The 19,918-nt window shown below is 42.7% G+C and overlaps 3 protein-coding genes and 1 pseudogene across 3 annotated transcripts; 2 read left to right on the top strand and 2 right to left on the bottom strand.

Annotated features, from left to right (window-relative positions):
- Positions 1-420: 420 nt before the first annotated feature.
- LOC102708954 (premnaspirodiene oxygenase-like) lies at positions 421-2,266 on the bottom strand. The gene is made up of 2 exons (XM_006664730.1): positions 1,331-2,266; positions 421-1,032 (listed from the first exon to the last, which is right to left on the bottom strand). Exons 1-2 carry the CDS (start codon positions 2,264-2,266, stop codon positions 421-423), a joined length of 1,548 nt encoding a protein of 515 aa, XP_006664793.1.
- Positions 2,267-5,011: 2,745 nt separating this feature from the next.
- LOC102709236 (cation/H(+) antiporter 28) lies at positions 5,012-7,638 on the top strand. The gene is made up of 2 exons (XM_040529670.1): positions 5,012-5,234; positions 5,318-7,638. Exons 1-2 carry the CDS (start codon positions 5,091-5,093, stop codon positions 7,631-7,633), a joined length of 2,460 nt encoding a protein of 819 aa, XP_040385604.1. The 5' UTR covers positions 5,012-5,090; the 3' UTR covers positions 7,634-7,638.
- A 2,266-nt stretch (positions 7,639-9,904) lies between these two features.
- LOC102709521 lies at positions 9,905-13,176 on the bottom strand (annotated as a pseudogene).
- On the top strand, positions 13,166-19,522 carry LOC102709800 (carotenoid 9,10(9',10')-cleavage dioxygenase). The gene is made up of 14 exons (XM_006664732.3): positions 13,166-13,494; positions 14,168-14,238; positions 14,524-14,538; positions 15,477-15,588; positions 16,186-16,285; positions 16,428-16,490; positions 16,846-16,956; positions 17,044-17,228; positions 17,798-17,936; positions 18,132-18,249; positions 18,325-18,426; positions 18,627-18,878; positions 19,035-19,146; positions 19,265-19,522. The coding sequence occupies exons 1-14, from the start codon at positions 13,261-13,263 to the stop codon at positions 19,295-19,297; spliced, it is 1,647 nt and encodes a 548-aa protein (XP_006664795.2). The 5' UTR covers positions 13,166-13,260; the 3' UTR covers positions 19,298-19,522.
- The last annotated feature ends 396 nt before the right edge of the window (positions 19,523-19,918 follow it).

The raw sequence follows: 19,918 nt of genomic DNA on the forward strand, positions 1-19,918 counted from the left end.
GTCAGATCTCTATTCGATGACCCATGTGAAGAGCTCAAGACGTACGGGGGTGAGGATAAGATCATTTAACTATCTCATCCCTTGGATGGGATGTTGTGGCTAGATATCCTGCATATTATACTTTCCATGCATCAAGTATTACAATACATAATACCCAACCGGCCAAAGACTTCGGTTTGTATTTATATCATTTCTTTTAGATACGATACAAGTATAACTAACCTCCAAAATGATCTGCATCAACTAGCGAGGGATGCACACAACCTTATATCATCCTTTTTAGCTAGGCGCCTAGGTATTTATGACTTAAAAACTAGAACCATATTTTTTATTTATTTTATATTTCATATATATAAGGATAGATGGATGGTACCATGCTGGAGTGCTATAGATATAATTAAGCAAGATTCGTGTATATAGCTAAGCATATATAGGGGTGGCACACAGAAGTAGTGGCGTCTTCCTGCGCACGCCCAACCCCGGAGCCTCAACCATGTCAACCTCGGTAATTCCATCTGGTAGGTTCCAATCGAACGAGTGCAGCAGCTGCGCCAAAGTGAGCTCCATGCTAGCTAGGCCATAGTTATAGCCCGGGCACATCCTTCGCCCTGACCCAAAAGGAGTGTACTCATAATTATTTCCGTAGAAGTCGATGCTTCCCTCTGTGAATCTCTCTAGCTTAAACTCCTCCGCATCCTTCCAGTACCTTGGGTCTCTTGAAATGGCCCAAGAGTTCACTATCACTCTTGACCTCGCTGGGACCATATATCCATTGATCTCACATGCCTCGATGCTCTCGCGCGGCACTAATAGTGGAGCCGGAGGGTGCAACCTCAGTGTCTCCTTCATAACTAACTTGAGGTATTTGAGATCACTAGCCCGGAGGTCAGCCTCACTGATGTTTTGCTTCCCGCGGAATGCTTCCCTGATCTCCGATTGCACCTTCTTCATCACCCTAGGGTTCATCATCAGCTCTGACATCGCCCACTCCATGGCACTACCGGATGTCCCAGATCCACCAGCAAATACGTCCTGGTCATCAATTATACATTAAGAATACATGTCCAAACTAATGTAATCTAAATAGTAAGGGATGGACTCTCTCAGTTCCATATTGAGAGTTATTTCAGAGTTTACAATTTGAAGTTTTTAAATTGGGCTAAATTTATAGAAATTAATGAAGACATTTTATGGTGCATGCATGCATATTAATGAAAACTGAATTGATGATCGATGATGTAGAGACTTTTTGGTGTAAATTAATAAAGGTGGTCAAAGTTAATTTTTTTAAGAAAAAAAAAAGAAACAGGAGTAATATATAGGTACGTACCAGTACGATGGCCTTGATGGTGTGGCGGGTGATGGGGAAGCCAAAGTCGAGCTTGTCCTGGAGGGTGAGCAGCACGTCCACCAGATTATTATTGCTGTCCCGATCCTCCACGGGCGCAGTGGAAGTGGAAGACCTCCGCTCCTCCTCCCTCTCGCTGATGATCTCCTCCAGGATGCTGTCGATGGTGTCGCGGATGGCGTGCAGCTTGCGGCGCATGCCGGTCACCCAGCATAGGACCCCGCCGAACCTCGGGAAGAGGTCCGCCACGTCGAAGCCCGACGACATGACGACGCTCTGCTTGATGGCGACGAGGAACTCCCCGGCGTTGCTCCTCTTCTTGCCGAACGCCGCCCTCGAGACGATGCTGTTGGTTATCCGGTGCAGCCTGGCGCTGAGGTCGACGGCCACCGACGGCCCGGCGGCGCGGATCTCCTCCGCGAGCATCCGCACCTCGTCCTCCCTGATGTGCTCGAAGGAGAGGATGCGCTTGGCGCTGAGGATCTCCTGGATGCACAGCCTGCGGAGCTTGCGCCAGTAGTCTCCGGAGGGGGAGAAGAGGATGTCGCTCCAGTCGTAGGCGACGATGCCGCCGGCGATGAGCTTGGGCCGCGTCGCGAAGTTGGCGTCGTGGGTCTTGAGGACGTCCCGGGCGACCTCCCTGGAGGTGACCACCACCACCGGCACCTGGCCGACGCGGAGGTACATGAGCGGGCCGTGCACGTCGGCCAGGTCACGGAGCGCGCGGTGCGCCAGCGTGTTCACCAGCCGGTGCGCGCTCCCCACGACGGGGAGGTTGCGCGGGCCCGGCGGGAGGGGCGGCGCCCTCAGCTGTTTGAGGAGCTGGAGGAAGGCGATGGCCAACACAGAGAGGACAAGGGCATTGCACATGTTCACCATTTCATCACCCAACAGCGCCATGTAGTTCACGTACTCCATCGATCTGCAGCTAGAGCTCGATCGTGGCCAGCTTACTGATGCATTGGAGCCCTTTTATAGGGTACTTGTACAGGACAATATGGCATATTATTCTTTATTAATTGACTACACAGCAGCAATTTGCATGGCGAGGTCAAGCAAACTCCTTATTCATTTTCTACCATTTCTGCATCCGTCCAGGTTCCATTTTGCAGGATGTTCCATGTGTTTTTGGTATCATCTAAATAATTCTGAAAAAAATAACTAATAAGATAGATTAGTATGTGTTATATTACTATATAAACATGTTTCTCCAAATTTAACATGCATGAGTCGCACTCCTTCGGTTTTAAGTTATAAAATGTTTTGATTTTCTCTAAATTTATCAATGAACCAACGTACATTTGAATATATATACATATCCATATTCGTTAAGGCACGCACAAAGACGATTATTAGCTGACTCTCTCTAGTGTTACATGACCAAATACGATGATAGGAAAGAAAGAGAAATATGGTTGTTATGTATGACAACATCTTAGAGTCAACTTTTAGCATTTATTTAAGAAAATTTTATTGCATGGGGCAAATAAAAAGGAAAGAGAAGTAATAAAAATTATTTTATTGTATTAATGAAGAAACTATACATGACTCTACTTTATATCTATGCTATCAAATGAGTTATATTATTGATGTAGAAGAGAAAAAAGTCACTCTACCTTTGAACATACTCTTAGTATGTATATGAATATAAGGAAAGCCAAACATCTTATAACCTGAAACTGAAGTGATAAATAAATTAAACTCTCATTGCTATACACATATCCAAAGTGATATTTGTTTTTCTTTCCTTTTGCAATTTATTGTGTCTGTCTTTTTTAATCATTTTTGCCTTGTGATCGATATATTTTGTCCATTAGATTTTGCAACTTTACATAAGGATGTAACAATAAAATAGTAATATCATGAAATCTTTTAATTAATTTGAACTATATGTTTAATGATGCACAAATAACAATTATAGTTTCTTCGAACTTTACAGTAGTTGACGACACATATTCATGTCAAGCAAAATTTGGACAAAGTGATGTCTCGTAAAAATATCATCACCCTTATTTTTTTACTTCTACTTATGCCTATAAATCACATTTTGAATTTTTCATCTTGAATTTAGAGTTGATTTTAAGGTTTTTATCATCGTAGTTTATTTTCCATTCTTCGTTGAAAACACGTATATAAATGTTTTATTCACAAATTATCTTTCGTTTGCAAATAAATTGTTTGATTTTTTTCCTAAAAAGCCAAACAAAATCACCCCCTCCCACCCACCATATATCTTGAAATAGGTACCCCACAACAAAAAAAAAATAAGGGGTGAGATTCAAGTCCAGCACATATACTACTTGAAATGCAATTTGGCGTGTTACTAGCTTGTCAAGAAAAGGACTAACTATTTTAATTGACGTTCTGGTCATTAGGTGGTAGTCATTGATTAAACTTTAGTCAGCATACATATATAAATAATCACTGCTTGTGCGTCGTCGTCGGTCGTGTTACATTTGTTTCAATAAATACTATAATGTTTTATCACGTAAACATATATGCATGTGCAAATTTATGCGAGGTAGAAAAATGAAAGTGACGACTATATATTAATTTGAGAAACTCTACGATCTATTATCGACAAGCGATTTATTGTATACAAATTGACGGATGTGAATCGTGCAAAATGCTACCATACAAGCATTTTTGTCGCTTCTTTCAACCTTTGTAAAGATTTCATATATAAACCTTTATGAAATTAAGTTTCTTTAACCTTTTAACCAAAACTTTTGGTAGGGCTACGACTCCAAAATTTAATTGTTGGAGTAAAGTTTGGAGTATAGTGGTACTAGAGCTGCTTGAACCCAGCTCCACCTCTATGGCTCATATCGCTCCAAACTGCTCCGCTTCCATTTTGTGTGAAGTTAAAATTGTTTGGTTGGGTGGTAGCTCTAAATAATATGAAACTGGAGCTGGAGCGGTAACAACCAGAAAAAAAAAGGACATTTTGAGCCTAAAGAATGGTTCGGAAAGACCATTCTACAGTTTTTTGCATAAAAAATACGCAGAATTTTTGGTCACTTAAGAGATTCTTAAGGGTAGTTTGTGCATTTAGAATGATGTCATTTACCAAATTATAGGGATAAATGGTCCTTTTAGAATACTTAACGAAGGTTCATATATGAAAATCCAATAGCAATCGTAAAAAAGGGACAAGAACATTTGTACGATAATATTTTATAGAACTTTAGTTTAGTGATAATAATTTGTATACCGGTAAGTTCGTCGATGGTAAAATGAAGAATTTCTATTTGTGCATTAATTCACTAAGGTGATCTGAGATTAAGAAGAACTTGATATATGGAAAATCAAAATTCTAAAGGTTTAAATTAGAAGACCATTTGGCATTATTAGCTAGATAGAGCGGTGATAGCTAAAAGAACTATTCTTATCTTACTAATTATTTTGGAACAAGAATTTCAACTGTTTCATTGAATTTACTAATACCTTGGGTGATCTCTGGTCGCCTGCAGAGATGAGTTAGGGATATGTGAAGAAAATTAAGACGAGAGAGTGGGCAGTAGCAGTAGGAGAATGAAATTAATGGAAAGAAAGAAGAAAAAGAAAAGAAGCCGCAAAATGCTCCCCGCCAAAGACGTTGGCATGCACCCCTCTGTTCGTCCTAGCATTGCAGTCGCAGCAATGGCGGAAGAAAAACTAAAATGATTTCATCGAAATAATCGATCGATCGATCGATTTTATCAAGCAAGAGCTGGAATCGATCGATCGATCAGAAAGAAGAATGGATTGCTCAATGACAAGCAGCATATTGTCGGCCAATTACAACACCATCCTCTTCGAGTTCGGCGTCATCCTCGTCACCAGCAAGATCCTCTACGCACTCCTCCGCAAGCTCTACCAGCCACGCATCTTCTCCGACCTGCTGGTCTCACTCTATCTCTGTGTGTTGCATGATGCATTGATGCAATTGCAGTTTTTGTGGCTCTTAATTTTGGCAATCCATGGCAGCTCGGCATCGTCCTTGCCCAGTTCCGTGTCCTGTCGCTCACCAACGCCATCAACCTTGTCTTCGGCAAGATCGGCGGCTTCGTCTTCGCGCCCTACCTCTTCGCCCTCGGCGTCGAGATGGACCCCTCCGCGCTGCTCGACGCCCCCACCGCCGAAGCCGCCGTCGCCTACGCCGGCATCTTCTCCACCGCCATCCTCGTCACGCTCTTCCACACCCCCATCATGCGCTCCACCTCCGGGATCGTCCACGAGCACTCCCTCCGCGCCTTCCTCGGCCTCGCCGCCGCCCTCGCCAACACCGCCTCCCCGGTCCTCACCCGCCTCGCCACCGACCTCAAGATCGCCAAGACCGCCGTCGGCCGCCTCGCCGTCGGCGCCGGCATCGCCTCCGACATGCTCACCACGCTTCTCATCGCGCTCGGCAGCATGGTCTGGCGCGACACCGGCACCGAACAAGCCGCCTCGCCGTTCGCGCAGCCGGCGCTCACGGCGGCGGTGCTCGCCGTGGTCGTCATGTCGGGGTTCGTGTCGAGGGCAATGGCGGAGTGGGTGGACGGGCGAAACCCGGAGGGCCGGCGCATGCGCGGCTTCGACCTGTCGCTGGTGGCGCTGGTGGCGGCCACGCTATGCTGGTTCAGCTCGGCTCTGCGGCTGGACGTGAACATGGCGGCGTTCCTGGTGGGGCTGGCGTTCCCGAGCGAGGGGAGGGTGTCGCGGCTGCTGGTCAGCAAGATCAACCTGGTGCTCAGTTCTTTCGTCCTCCCGCTCTACGTCGCCCACGTCTGCCTCTCGCTTCGCCAGACCACCGACGACGTCGAGGCGGCTGGTCTCAGCAAGGACGAGGGCTTCCGCGTCTACGTCATGGAGCTTCCCTTCCCCTGGTGGAAGGTCTTCTTCGTCACCGCCATGGGCACGCTCGGCAAGCTCGTCGGCTGCGCGGCCGCCGGCCTGCTCCGTGGGCTCGGCTGGCTGGAGGCGCTCGCGCTGGGGCTGCTGCTCAACGTCAAGGGCTACTTCCACGTGTACTGCGCGCTGGCCGCGTTCGAGGCCGGCATCGTCACGGACAAGTCGTTCATGGCGATCATCTTCATGGTGGCGCTGAACGTGGCGGCGACGCCGATGGTGGGCATGGCGATCGCGTCGTGGGCGCGGCGGAGCGTGCAGTGGCGCCTCATGGGGCTGCAGCACCACGACCCGTCCACGGAGCTGCGCCTCGTGGTGGGGCTGCACGGCCCGCAGGACGTGCCCACGCTCGCCTTCCTCATGGAGGCGCTGCGCTGGGGCGGCGGCAACGGCGAGCTCGCGGTGTACGCCGTCGACATGGTGCAGCTGACGGACCAGACGGCCGCGGCCATCGTCAAGGGCGGTGGCTTCGACGGCGTGACGGTGGTGGACGAGGAGGTGTCGGAGATGCGGAAGCTCATCGGCGAGGCGCTGGACGCGTACCAGGCGGAGCGCGGCGGCGAGGGCGTGGTGAGGGTGCGCAGGGTGCTGGCGCTGTCGTCGTTCCCGGACATGCACAGTGACATCTGCATCTGCGCGGAGGACGCCATGGCGGCGCTGGTGCTGCTGCCGTTCCACAAGAGGCAGAGGGCAGACGGGGCCATGGAGGCCGGCCACCTGGGGCTCCGGCTGGTGAACCAGAAGGTGCTGCAGCTGGCGCCGTGCTCGGTGGGCATCCTGGTGGACCGCGGGCGCGGGAAGCAGCAGGCGGACGGGGCTCCGCAGGGCGTGGTGGTGGTGTTCATCGGCGGCGCGGACGACCGGGAGGCGCTGACGCTGGCGTCGTTCATGTCGAAGCACAGCGGGGTGCGGCTGACGGCGCTGCGCGTGGTGCAGAACGCGACGGCGCAGGCGCGGGCGCGGGCGCGGACGAGCCTGTTCGAGTCGAAGAGCCGGCGCGGAGGGAGCGCGGGGTCGGCGGGGTCGTCGGCGTCGTCGGCGCTGGGGCAGGAGGAGCTGCAGATGCAGGTGGACGACAAGTTCTTCGCGGAGTTCTACCGCAAACACGTGGCCGGCGGCGGCGGGAAGGGGATGGGGTACATGGAGAAGCACGTGGGCGACGGGGCGGAGCTGGTGGCGGTGCTGCGGGCGCTGCAGGCGGAGTACCGGCTGTTCGTGGTGGGGCGTGGTCGGGACCGGTGGTCCGTGCTGACGGAGGGGCTGGAGGAGTGGTCGGAGTGCCTGGAGCTCGGCCCCGTCGGCGACATCCTTGCCTCGTCGGACTTCTCCACCACGGCCTCCGTGCTCATCGTCCAGCAGTACGATGCCAAGAAGCACTACAAGGTCATCGACGAGGAGTTCATGCCTTTGTAATATATAATTATAATTATATATATATATATATATATATATATATATATCCATCTGCCTTTTCTTTTTCTTTTTTATTTCTCCCTATATATAAATATATAATATACAGGGTCTTACTTCCATTGACTTTCTTGTTTGAATGTTTCTACTACAACACTTGCATAGCTACACAAAGATGACAAAAATTAAATCTATCGATGCCGACTCAAAATGGTACATTTATGAGTAATTTTACGGTACTTAAGTAAATACTGAGAGATATCAAAATTTTAAGTAGTACCAAGAGGTAAAGTTTTTTTACATTTTAGTACTTTCTAAAGTATTATAAAATTGCTCATAATTCATACGTCCTCTTCTTGATAAAGCCTACGTGGAAAGGAACAAAATTCACCAATATATAGCCCCCTAAGTTTATCGTGCCCTTTAATAGCACCGAATGTTACCGCCATTCTTATCTTAGTATTCTATCCAAAGTACTACGGTTAATTTTTTATTTTCTTTCCAAAAAAACTCAATGTTGCAAACGGTTAATTTTTTAACTTTTTTTTCTCAAAAAGTTCCAAAGAAAACAAATGAGGTGTAGCAGTCAGATGCAGGGGGTATATGTATGTATTTACTAAAGGAATTTTTTTTGTAAGAGACATTTACGTTGCTTGGGAGGTTACGCTATGAAATGTCCTGCCCCGCTTCACCCTAATTCCCAACATGTTTGATTGAGATGTGTTGTTTCATACCCATTACATTAGTATTGTTAATCCAAGATTATCCCATGTAACTCTGTCCTCTACTCAATTATCAGCTTATGTTTAATCTGGTACCCCGTGATTATAAATGGTAATATTGACAAATCAATTGAATACTTGTTTAAATTTTCATTAAGATGGAGGAGAGAAGGGTGAAGAGGCCAGTACAACTATAAACAAGCGCTAAACTGCTGCTGCACCTCTTCGGCAGGGCCGATTTACTACACTCGCTCCCTCCACCAAATATGAACACTACAGAGTACATACTCGGCTAGAAAACCGAAGAAGCCTCCGAACAAAATAAGTCATTAAGTCGGTTTTATGTCAATTATTTTGTTTTTCCGGATCCGTTATCAACCACATAGTAAATCAATCAATCAATCGCTCGGAACTTATTTCCTTTGCCATCTCTCTCGGACTGCCCACCGGTCAAACAAGAGACAGAAAATCACAATTTGATCCGCCCTTTTTAACAACTCCTTGTGTTTTGATATTAGACTTATCAACCTTGCATCGAACCTTTAAGTTAGGACGCTTTCACGGTAAGGTACCTCTTACTTAAAAGACGTAGTAGCTACATCCACCACAGTTGATTTTAATAGATATTTTCGTCATTTGCTTAAATAGAAAGAGGGGTAAATTAGTCTTTTTCTTTTATTTGCTAACTGGACCAAGATAGTAGGCCCATCCGCTAAACCGCACGGCCTAGAAAGAAAAAGAACACATCTGATGGAAGAAAGAAAACGCCCGCAGCAGAGAGAATCTTGATATCAAATTTTGAATTTGATATTTTAGCTTCCTACATAGAAAATCTTGGGAGTTCAACTGATCTAAAGACAAGTGTTATCAAACTTCACTAGCAGGCAACCAAACCACCCGACTAATTTTTGATATCAAATCGCATTCAACCAGATTATTATGCACAAATCCAAAGAAAAACAAGCCACGAACAGGCGTTGAGCATGCATAGAACGGCAGATGCCCCATCCTTCCACGACAAACTCAGAGCACGACAAAAACGCTAGGAGCCAAAGCCACTTGGCTTGACAATATCCATAACTTACAAACATTACTCAAATTCCCAGCAAAGAAATCAGATCAATGCTTGGTGTTCATATTCTCTATACAAAATCATATTGGGCCAATCACAAGTGCAAAGAATCTGCCTATCTGGAGACAAGTAGTTCACAATTGGGCAGTTCTCTTAGTGGATGTACAAAATTTGGCAGCGGCTGATTGAGTTTTGACACAGCATCACGCTACCGGGATCAGACGGATGTTGGGGCCTTGTGAAGCTTCTCAAAGATGGGTTGTCTCAGGATGTCTTTTGCAGAAGGCCACCTCACTGGATTCGGATCCATCATGGACTGAAGACAAGCAGAAAGAGAATGCTGAGTTGCATGTAGGATGGACTGGTATTGGAGAGCAAATGTTTTAAGAGCAGGCTTAAAGAAAGTTTGGGCATTAAGAGCATATATATATATATATATATATATATATATATATATATATATATATATATATATCCCTTTCTAGTTCAAAAAAAATTTTAAGAGCATATATACAGTAATCTTGAAGGCTTAGCTAAACCAAATCAACAAGTAACATGTGCTAGAAATAGCAATTTGCTGTAGACCAGATGCATCATGTAATTATCTAGGTGGAGTTGGTTTTACAAATTAGGGGGTTATAGTTAATCCTGCGCCTAAGGCTGCCAAAGCTTGAACCTCCTTCACTGCTTGCCTTCTGCAATGAGAGAGCCAACACACAAGGATGCAACATTAGTTTGTAATGGTAACTCATTAAGCACAATGACTGCTACAACAATACCTTTCCCGGTCATTATGCAGTTGCTTGATACTCCATTTTACTGCATATAAGCAGCCATCTATCCTCATCGGAACTTTGAACACAACACTAAAGTTTCCTTGTCCAATTTGCTGAAAATCAAGTATGTTTATAACCAAAATCAACACAAAATGGAATGAGTGTAACCGAGATAGACACAGATAAGCGATACATATTCAGAGCATACCTCAATCTCATAGAAATCAGTTCGGTAACGTGAAAGACCATCACCACCAACTGAAGGAGAAAACCCTAAATATGAAAAGTGTGTGCCGAGAGAATTATACTGCTGCAAAAACAGATACGTGGTAGCTTTGAGGGGATGGAGATGATTATGTTCCAATAGTATATGGTGCATCAATGCTACCTGATGATTTGCATTGTCGCCCTCTGAAAACATTATCATCTATTTGATGGTTTGTATTGAGGTATGGATTCCTGATGCATGGTGGAGGCATCACCCGGCAGTGGAGAGCCACTGCTTATTAACTAGGGGCGTGAAGTCCCACCTAGCTTGTATCTCTTGCTCCTGCAGACCGATTTCTCTAGAGAATTGGGGCAAGGGATATTATCCTGCAGATCACAACCAAAACATCTCAGAAAAATTCGGCAAAATCGCAAGTACAGCTCAACATCCATACTCCAATCGATCTATCTTGCCTCTCAAAAACAAAAGCGCCCCCTTTTCCCAACCTTATTGGCGCCAAATCCGCTAGCGAGCTGTGGCGCATCCGGCGTGATGTAATCCGGGGTACTGCAGAACAACAAGCACATTGATGAGGAATAGGGTTAATCCAAGTATTACCCCCCTCGAAGCAAACCTAAAGCACAACTTTGAGACGAATCGGGAACCTACCAGAAGAAATCCTGGCTAAGGATGCCGCGGTCCTTCTCCTCTATGACCTCGTCGGCGTCCATCGGCGTGGCCTCCGCCTGAAGAGGAAGAGGAAATGGGGGCGGGGGCGGCGTCGGGTCGTACGACCCCTCGAGCAGCTCCTCGAAGGGCGTGCGCGCCGCCGCGGCGGCACCAAGGGGGCGGTCGGTGAGGAAGGAGAAGAGGGAGACATGCTCGAGCTGCAGCGACAGCTCGCCCGACGGCGACCTTCCCTCCCTCTTCCGCTCCCGCTCCCGCTCCCTCTCCTTCCCCACCCTCACGATCGCAGGAGCAGCAGTCGTGGCGGCGGCGGCGACATCCTGTGTTGCCGTAGGACAGGACCTGGCTTAGCGCTATACCCTACAAACACTCAGAAATTACAATAACGGCACAGTATTTTTTTTTTTTTGTCCATATTACCCCTTTACTACGCTACTACACAATTTAATCAACACCCTATTGATATATCTAAACCATTGGATTAGCTTTAATAGACGGCTCACATGCACCGAAGGATACCTTAAAAAAATCCTTAAGTTAGGGGGGTGTTTGGGACAAGGGCTAAACTTTAGCCCCTTGTCCTATTGAATGTTTAGGTACTTATTATAAATAGTAAACGTAGACTATTAATAAAACTTATTCATAATTTTGGGCTAATTCGCGAGACGAATCTATCGAGCATAATTAATCCATGATTATTCTATGTGATACTACAGTAAACATGCTCTAATTATGAATTAATTAGGCTTTAAAAATTCGTCTCACGGATTACTACTCATTTATGAAATTAGTTTTTTTATTAGTCTATGTTTAATACTTCAAATTAGTATCCAAACATTCAATGTTACATAGAGCTAAAAAGTTTAGTCCCATCTAAACAACCCCTAACAGTTATTTTAAGGTACTCCATCTTACCTCCTTTTTAAGATATCTAATTTAATCCTCACCCTTGATTATTAGCCCCTTATTCTGATAATAAAAATACTACTTCATTAAGGATCAATGCATTAAGTACTCCTTCCAAAAGTAAATCATGCATGCGGTAATGAATACCTCTTCCAAAAAGTAAATCATCCATGCACTAATAATTAGGACTACTATTATAAATTTCTTGCATATTTGGTTGAAATCTGAATCTAAAATTTCAGTTTGACCAAATAAATGAATTAAAATTCCAAAATATTTCGAATTATTTTTTACTGTGAAATAGAAAACAAACATGTTTACTACTTTTCTCAAGAGTTTGAATCTGGGTGTTGAGATCTTAGTACCAAATTGGAAGATGATTTGAAAACTTTTGATTTTAGGAGTTTAGATATATTTGAAATTTAATGGCAATATTTTTTTTAACCAACGTTTATATGTTAGGGGTGGTACTTACCAAACAAATACCATGTGTTTCAATGGCATGTAATGTTTTATTTTGTTTCCTTATTTATGATATATAAAATACTATTACCACCAATGAGGTAAGAGATGTATGGATCATTGGATTGAAGACAATGAAGGGTCCAAATAAACTTGCTAAACCCTAAAAAAATCCTTAAGTTAATACATTATCCACTTTTTAACTACTACTCTTAGTAGGTACTTTTTATAGTTAGATTAGAAATGATCAATGGATCTGGTATACTTGAACCACACTAAGCCTTGTTTGATTTAGCTTATGATTATTACAATCTAATTTACCGCAAAGATCAAGACATCTTGAAAACTAACGTGGAATACGCGGAATCGAATCGTCAGCCATCGAAAAAGGAAAGAAGGAAATTAAGGATCTCTTTGGAACACACAAAAAATTCTAACTTGCTATTGAAAATTCTGCAAAACAGGAGGATGTGGTAGGTTTTGTTTGGGTTCGGAAGGAAGAATGCAATACATAGAAGCCACAGGAAAATAGGCGAGCGAGGGAAGGGGAACGCGGCAGAGGGGGAACCAACCAGTCGACGCAGCGAGCGAGTGAGTGATGGATGGATTGCTGCTGCTCCCAACATCCAATGCAGGGCAGACACGTCAAGAGTGTGTGTAGTGTAGTGTAGCAGCAACAACGAGAACGACAAACAAACCCTCGGTTGTTCCATGACATCTGGCCGGCCATCTCTCTAATCTGAGTGAGGTTCCAGTGAGTGAGGTCAGGTCAGGTAGCACATTCCCTTCCCTTCCCCATGGCGCTGGCGCAAGACCAAGAACAAGACGAGGCCGGTGGTGTGGTGGTGGCGGAGCCGCAGCCGCAGCCGCGCAGGGGCCTCGCCTCCTGGGCGCTCGACCTGCTGGAGCGCGTCGCCGTCCGCCTCGGCCACGACGCCTCCAAGCCGCTCCACTGGCTCTCCGGCAACTTCGCCCCCATCCGCGACGAGACCCCGCCCGCCCAGGGCCTCCCCGTCCGCGGTCACCTCCCCGTACGTGCCTCCTCCTCTTCTTCTTCTTCTTCTTCTTCTTCTTCTTCTTTTCCATTCACAACATTAATAATAAATACTTCCTGCTTTTGAGTTCTATTATAGAAAAAAGAGAGAGAGAGAAAAGTACCACTTTCCCCTCTTTCTTCCTCCCTACCCCAAACCCAAACCCAAAGTCCAAATCTTTGTCGTCTCAACAAACAATGAATTAAAAAACACCCCAAATCCAAGTACTCCTATGTTTGGTTTGGGTATCCTATACTACTCCATGATGATGAGCGAGCGGAGCCTCACAAGTCACGGCAATTAATGCACTGCACAAACTAGTGCTTCTATTCCTGCTGCCGTCGCCTGTCAAAGATCTGGGCTTTATGTGCTTACACTACCAAAACTAATTTCGGAGTTCATTCCTTCTCTTTCTTCTTCTTTTTTGAATTTTATCACCTCTCAAAATTATAACCACCAAAGATTTTGACTACATATTCTCTTTATCAAAATTATGCAGTAGCAACAACATATATGGTGATATGATTAAAGATTCTGGTATTTGACAAATGTTTTCAGCATTACCTCTACAAACTTTTTCCTTATATATTTATGAATATCACTAGATCATGTATGCCTTTTCCTTTATTATTCACTCAGTGATCCTTCTTGCCGTTTTACTGTTCTATAGGAATGCTTGAATGGAGAGTTTGTCAGGGTGGGGCCCAATCCAAAGTTTGTCCCTGTCGCGGGCTATCATTGGTATCAACTCTTGCTTGCTGACAATTTTCCTTTGTCTTAAAAGACATTATTGTTACAGGATGGTATCCTGTTTTCATTACTGCGTCTAAACAAAACAAACTGCACATATTTTAAAATGTTATCCGAATATGTTTCCGTTTATGCATCTGCGTTATGCGCACAAAATGGAGAATGGTTTATCTTAACAATGTGTTCTAAACACAAATGCTCATCCTCGTATATGTTGCTCCCATATATACACATAACCTCTTTAATTGATTTCATATTCTCTGCTTGTTTCTACAGGTTTGATGGAGATGGGTATGTCCTATTGGCCCCTTTGTGGTCAGATGCACATCCTTAACGGCGTATCTGTTTCTCTTAGCATATACATTTAATTCTGTCAAATAAGTATTGAATTACCTACTTCTTTAGCAGAATAGCAGTTGACTAAGGTTTTCTGTCTGCCCCTAAATTGGAGGTTCTCACCCCATCTTTTTGCTTCTACTTGTAAGCTAAAATTTGAATTTTCAATCTTAAATTTGGAGTTAATTTTGGGTTTTTTTAACCAAAATTTATTTTTCATTCTTGGCTTTTAAATTGCTAGGAATATGTGTATAAAATTTTTATTCACAAATTATTTTTCATTTGCAAATATGCCATTTGGCTTTTTCAACCACCCCATTTTTTTTCTTTCCAATGCGAGTCTACATGATAAAACCTATTGTTTAATATAATTTTTCTTAGAATTTTATTCTCATGTATATTGTATCTCAATATGTAAAGGAAAATTTAGTTTTCTCTACTGTTTAAAGATTCAGTATCGGATTCCCTAAAAAAAGAAGATTCAGTGTCAGACTACCAGATGTGCACACACTAGATCATTCTGATGCAGATCGTACACATTATATATCTCCATGGATTGTTGGGCATATTTACCACACACACACACACACACACACACACACACAGATATGTATATATATATATATATATATATAAAATAGTTTTAGTATTGTCCAAATATTAAACGTATGTATTTTCATGGATTCTTGGGCAATTTTAGTACTATCTAAATTTTAATGTTTCTGATGGCATATTATCTATTCTTCAGTCTTAAAGCATATTGCAAAATATTATCAATCAATATGTGTTTCTTTTTAATTTCTGGAAGTGAAAAATAGGAGTTTAACAAATACTTATATGTAAGTGACAATGAGGTTTCAAAGTTTGATAAATAACTTTATTGTTTCTAACAGAATGATCCATGCAATGCGTATTAAAGATGGAAAAGCTACCTACGTGTCGAGATATGTGAAGACTTCTCGCCTCAAGCAAGAAGAGTATTTTGGTGGAGCAAAGTTTATGAAGGTAACTTCACTTGTTTGAGGTAGAAAACCTAATTTTTATTCCTTTGCAATCAACCAATTGTTACTATAATATTTTCTTAATTAAAGCTCTAAAATGTGTTTTGTTCAACTTGTTGGCGAGAGTGACTTTTGTACCTTTTTAATTAAGTTTCTGAATTCGACTTAATACTCCCATCTTTTTGTAATCACTTGAGTGCTAGTACTTCATAACGACATAGCTCGGCCGGCATAATTTTCTTCAGCGTATTTTTGGTTATCGGCTTTCTCACAGATCTCTCTGTGCTTGCATATTGGGTTGCAATGTTGAATCTTGTTGATTTGATATGCATATCAGCTTTGAACTTTCCCTAGACCTTAGTTTCTTTGCTTCTGCACTTACTGCCTGACTATGTATTTGACCTCTTGTGACATCAATGTAACTTCATGGTCATCTTTAAATGTACTATAAAAAAATTCAAGCCTAACATCCTGTTGATAACTAATTCAGTACCCAAACTCTCCAGCTCTCCACACTCCTCGTGGGTTTCTTTATTGCCATTGACAATCAGTAATAGTGTAATACATTCATGTGTGTTACCCGATTTTTACATTTTTACAGATTGGAGACTTGAAGGGATTTTTTGGATTGTTTATGGTCCAAATGCAACAACTCCGGAAAAAACTCAAAGTATTGGATTTTACATATGGATTTGGGACAGGTTCTTTTTGTCTTATGCACTATCTATTTAAATATCATGTTTAGAAACAGGGCATTCTTTCTGCACTACATTGACGCTATGCTCATATTTTCATGACAATTTGATGTAAAACCAATTTATTGATTTGTTGCCCGTTTTTCAGCTAATACTGCACTTATCTATCATCACGGTAAACTCATGGCCCTTTCGGAAGCAGATAAGCCCTGTAAGTTCTCAACCCATTATGTCTAGTTGGGGAAGTTGCAATTAAAGATGGATATACAGCTAGACCCACTTTGGTATTTTCACATCTAGTTGAAAATGTTAACACTCTTGACATTTTTCTATAGCCACTAACCCACTACAGAAGCCATTGAAAGTTCATATACCATTGTAGGAAATTCATTTTTTTTCTCATGAACAATTTTGCATGCTAGATGATTTTTCTTTTAGATTTACATCTATGTTAATTGTAAGTTGTGTACAGATTCTGATAACTGTAACAGTTTATCAGCTGTTATCATCCACAACAATCATTATTTTTGCAATTGTGAAACTGTAGTTTCTACATTCGTTTTCAGATGTTGTTAAGGTCCTTGAAGATGGAGACTTGCAAACTCTTGGATTGTTGGATTACGACAAAAGGTTGAAACATTCTTTCACTGCTCATCCAAAGGTTGATCCATTTACAGGTATCCAACAGTGACTCATGCTATTTCTTGCTTTCCCTGTTGTTTACCATAATTGTGCTAAAAGGTTTTTATTTACCTTTCTTTCAGATGAAATGTTCACCTTTGGATATTCGCATGAACCTCCTTATTGTACATACCGAGTCATTACCAAGGATGGAGTTATGCTTGATCCTGTGCCAATAACAATTCCAGAACCTGTAATGATGCATGACTTTGCCATCACAGAGAATTACTCTATTTTCATGGACCTTCCTTTGTTGTTCCGACCAAAGGTGCGTGATGTTCATGCTACTCTGGCAATTTGTGCAGCAACAATTTTTTCTACCCCTTGTTTCACTGTGTTAATAAATAATCATAGTTGTTTCACATTGCCTTGACTGTAACTGGAGAATATCGACCAAACCATAGGAGACTGTTTCAGCATGTACAGATTGTTATTCTCTCTCTTTCATATTATAATATGTTTTAGCCCTATGTAGATTTATCCATGGATCAATAAATATATTTTATATATGTGTTCAGATTTATTAGCATTCACACGAATATAGAGAGAACATCTTATAATGTGAAACGGAGGAAATCCTAGTTAGTACACATACCTTTATAGCGGTTTACTAGTTTTAAATCCTAAGGGAGCATTCGTTGGTTTTTCTTAAGTTCTCCATGATGAATGTCTTCTTTACTTTCCCTCCTTTTCTACTCCATCTCTATACATTCAGTTCAAGAATAGTTAATTTTTCCACACTTTTTTTGGTAGGACATATGTTCACATAAGCATTTGATAAATGATGAGAAAACCTCTTCATAATTTGACTCTTATCATGTCCCATCATTTTATAAGGAAATGGTGAAGAACGGCGAGTTTATCTACAAGTTTGATCCTACAAAGAAAGCTCGTTTTGGTATACTCCAACGTTATGAAAAGGATGACAAAAATATCAGATGGTTTGAACTTCCCAACTGCTTCATATTCCACAATGGTATGCCATCTGTAACCTTCTTGAACTTCAAATGTACAGCAGTTTGTACGTTGGACATGAGGATGAATTTAAGAACTGTAGCAGAAGTTTGTCTTGTGCTTAGAAAAGGGGAACTAGAAGATATATCAGTATTTCATTTCATGCTGTTCAAAGTTAGCTATGCTCATCACTCATTAGAATTCTCTCTTGTCACAGCAAATGCTTGGGAAGAGGGTGACGAAGTTATCCTAATTACCTGCCGCCTTGAGGATCCTGACCTGGACAAGGTTAACGGTTACCAAAGCGAGAAGCTTGAGAACTTCGGGAATGAGCTGTATGTACCTACAGTCTCAGTCGCCATTTAAATTCCAAGAAATGAAATGATTGACCCAATGTTATGTTTTTTTAGGTATGAGATGAGATTCAACATGAAAACTGGTGCTGCTTCGCAAAAGCAACTCTCTGTTTCTACTGTGGATTTTCCTCGAATTAATGAGAGCTACACTGGCAGGTAAATTTTATCGGAAAATGTCAACCGCAGTATATGTGTGATGGTTTTTCGCTAGGAAATCATGAGTAAACCTGTTTATTGTCAGCTGCATTTTTCATTTCTGTTGTATTGGTAGAAAGATTTGATGGTGGTCCTATATATGGAAGTTAGCATCATTGAGAACCTTCTAACGTACTTGTACTTTAATTTGATGAAAACAGAAAGCAGCGGTATGTGTACTGCACCTCACTGGACAGCATAGCGAAGGTGACAGGCATTGTAAAATTTGATCTACATGCTGAACCAGAGAGTGGCAAGAAACAGCTTGAAGTGGGAGGAACTGTGAAAGGAATATATGACCTGGGACCTGGTAGATTCGGCTCAGAGGCAATTTTTGTGCCTAAGGAGCCAGGTGTATCTGGAGAAGAAGATGACGGTTATTTGATATTCTTTGTCCACGATGAGAAAACAGGGTAGGGCATTCTGATAATTTTTCTTCCCTATACCAATTAACTGCCCCGTGCTTGATGTACTCCTCTATCCAGTACAAAGCATACGTGACCACCTGTTGATCTCTCCATTTTTCTACTTTACATTATAATCAAATTGTTTTTGCGTCGTTGATGTAGGAAATCCCAAGTCCATGTGATCGACGCAAAGACGATGTCCGCTGATCCGGTGGCAGTTGTTGAGCTACCAAACCGGGTCCCATACGGATTCCATGCTTTCTTTGTAAACGAGGTACGGATTCAATCGTTTTGAGCTCAAATGCATTTTTTTTTCCTTTCTGGCCCATGGGATCATATATATATAAATATACACACGATATGATATGCATTGTTTAATTTGCCCTTGACAGGAACAACTGGCAAAACAATCAGCGGGGCAGTGAAAAATGGAGGACGGACTGCATAATCCGCCGAAACACATACATGTAAAATAATTGGAATTAAGCTACATTTATATATGTGTATAACTTTAAACGGGCTGCTCCTACATAACTATTGAGGGGGATTATTATTATTATCTAAGGAGGGATTAAGGTGAATATCAATGATACTCTTTGTATGTGAATTACATGCTACTAGGAGCAAGTATGCATCATCTTACTGGAATATACTCCTAAGTAATATATAGTCTATATGATGCATGCATGATACATACAGGCCAGTAAAAGGGCCGGCGAGGTGAGGTCGATTGGCAGCACCGATGCAGAAATGATGGAGCCGCATGTCTTGTCGTCTGGAGATTTGTTAATGGAAGCTGTGAACGGGAATTAATGGAGGGGTGCTTTGCGTGCCATTGGGTTAATGAATTGTCCACCAACTACCTACGACGATCGACCGACCGACGTGATTAGTGCCACTAATTAATCACACCATCGGTCACTCGAATTCCAAAATATAGCAACTTCAGTTTTCAGAATATAATAGGATATAGCATTTTTTTTTCTAAGGGCTTTCTCGTCTTAGTGAATTATAGCAGGCGATTTTACCATTATCGAGGAAGCATT

The sequence above is a fragment of the Oryza brachyantha genome, chromosome 12, assembly GCF_000231095.2.
Source record: "Oryza brachyantha chromosome 12, ObraRS2, whole genome shotgun sequence".
NCBI classification, from domain to species: Eukaryota; Viridiplantae; Streptophyta; class Magnoliopsida; order Poales; family Poaceae; genus Oryza; species Oryza brachyantha.